Source organism: Myotis davidii, unplaced genomic scaffold (assembly GCF_000327345.1).
Source record: "Myotis davidii unplaced genomic scaffold, ASM32734v1 scaffold284, whole genome shotgun sequence".
Lineage (NCBI taxonomy): Eukaryota > Metazoa > Chordata > Mammalia > Chiroptera > Vespertilionidae > Myotis > Myotis davidii.
This window is the reverse complement of record NW_006295261.1, coordinates 346,423-348,483: the sequence shown is the minus strand read 5'-3', so window position 1 is coordinate 348,483 and position 2,061 is coordinate 346,423. Positions and strand designations below refer to the sequence as shown.

Sequence of the window (2,061 nt, the reverse complement as noted above, 5' to 3'; positions counted from 1 at the left end):
CCCGCCCCCACAGCAGCAGCGCTGTCTCCACACTGAACCTTGCAGGGGGCGCGGCTCTATCCACTGAGCCAAACCAGGTAGGGCGCTTATAAGTTATATTTTAAGAAACATTTCCTCTTTAATCATCCAAAACCCGCGGCCACGGGGAGCTCTTCCAATCCCCCTGCACCCCCGGGGGGAAGGACACCCTACCCCAGCCCCTGCACCCACAGGGTGATGGGGAAGCTGGCCAGATGGAGCCTGAGTATTTTTTTTTTAATTTTTATTGATTTCAAAGAGAAAGGGAGAGAGGTAGAAACATCATTTGTGAGAGAGAATCATTGATCAGCTGCCTCCTGCAAGCCCCCTATGTGGGATCAAGCCTGTAACCTGGGCATGTGGCCTTGACCTGAATCAAACCTGGGATCCTTCAGTCTGCAGGCCGCTCTATCCACTGAGCCAAACCAGGTAGGGCGCTTATAAGTTATATTTTAAGAAACATTTCCTCTTTAATCATCCAAAACCCCATGCAAAAAGATGAAGTCTCACCCATAGTACAGATGTAAGCCATTACAAACTGTGAACATAGTCTAACTTGCTCCTCTATGAATATATTATAGACACACTAATAAATACCAATGGATTAAATATTACATCTGATCTTATCTTCCACATAAATTGAGATAGAAGGGAAGGCAATGGATCAAAGTACTTAAAATAAAACAATTCTTTTCCCTTAAATTCCACTTTTCAACTTTTTGTGCTAATTTACACCAGACACATTACCATTTTCTATGAAACATTAAAGAATGGTGCCAAGCAGGAAGGTTTGACAGCTACTCCCCCTTCGGCCTCACCACCCCCCTAGCGGCCCCCTAAAGCCCTGCCCGCTGCTGAGGAGGATAACAGGGGAAAGACAGAGAAGCGTGGGTCCTTTGTGATACAGGACCTTTAGCCACTATAGTGATTCTGGAACCATCTACCTCCAGACTTCTTGCCATGAGAGATAATTAAATGTCTGGTTTTTATACAAAGGAAGGAAGGAAGAAGGAAGGGAGGGAGGGACGGAAGGAGGAAGGGAAGGAAGGAGGGAAGAAGCTGGTCATAAACTTTCTATTCGAGAATGAGTTAACAGTGAATTTTTTGCATCTCTTATGGTTCTAGGAGGCCTCGTCTACTATCCTACATAATAAAAGACTAATATGCAAGATATAGGACTCATAAAAAATCATTTTTTCTTGCAACAAAAATGGTTAAACACTTGGGTTTTCTAAAGAGACTTGTATAAATACAAAGCTACAAAGATACACAAAGCTGAAGTGTCTGGAATCATTTTTCTCCCTGAAGTCTTCAGCAAGATCACAAAGTGCTCAAAAATTCTTTGACCTGAGAGGAGGAAAAACATATTAATATAATTATTTGACTAATTTGAGATAAATAATATTCATCTTCATTTAAAAGTATATAACAATTGAGGCCCCACCTGTATAAATAACCCTATCACAAAGCCGTAGCATTTACTTTAAAAGATCCACACATATAAAGAGGTAATATGCTAATTGTCCGTTGCAGTGTCCCAGTAACGACCAATTTGCATATTGACAGACAAGCAGGAGGCTATGTGTGCAGCAGGGGGCAGGTGGCCGGAGCCAAGTTCCTAGGGGTTTGAGGACAGTGCCTGACAGGAGCCCCGACTGCAAAGATGGAAGAGGAAGCGGCCACGGGGAGCTCTTCCAATCCCCCTGCACCCCCGGGCAGGACTTCTAAAACAACTGCCCACCATGGTTGGCAAGTACGATGTGAGCCCCAGATTGGAAATTTAGAACAAAGAAGTCATTTGAATTAGGAGGAAGGGACGGGGGGATGGCTAGGGTGTGTGATACGAACAGGAAAATGATGCTTTGAGTTGCAGCTGCCATAAATCTAGATGGTGTTGGATTATGTCTTACACGATCATGTGTTGCCTACTGACGTTTGGCCAGTGGTGGACTGCATCTACAATGGTGGTCCCATAGATAATGAAGTTGAAAAATTCCTGTCACCTAGCAACATCACAGCTGGTGTAATGTCATAGAGCAAAAT

General features: G+C 43.8%; 1 protein-coding gene across 3 annotated transcripts in view; it reads right to left on the bottom strand.

Annotated features, from left to right (window-relative positions):
- Positions 1-1,245: 1,245 nt before the first annotated feature.
- DCK (deoxycytidine kinase) overlaps positions 1,246-2,061 on the bottom strand; it is a 25,619-nt gene continuing 24,803 nt past the window's right edge. For all 3 annotated transcript variants that reach the window (XM_015567924.1, XM_006769910.2, XM_015567923.1), the window contains exon 7: positions 1,246-1,365. In XM_015567924.1, the coding sequence (XP_015423410.1) occupies positions 1,339-1,365 (27 nt within the window). In that variant the 3' untranslated portion in view covers positions 1,246-1,338. The remainder of the gene's footprint in view (positions 1,366-2,061) is intronic.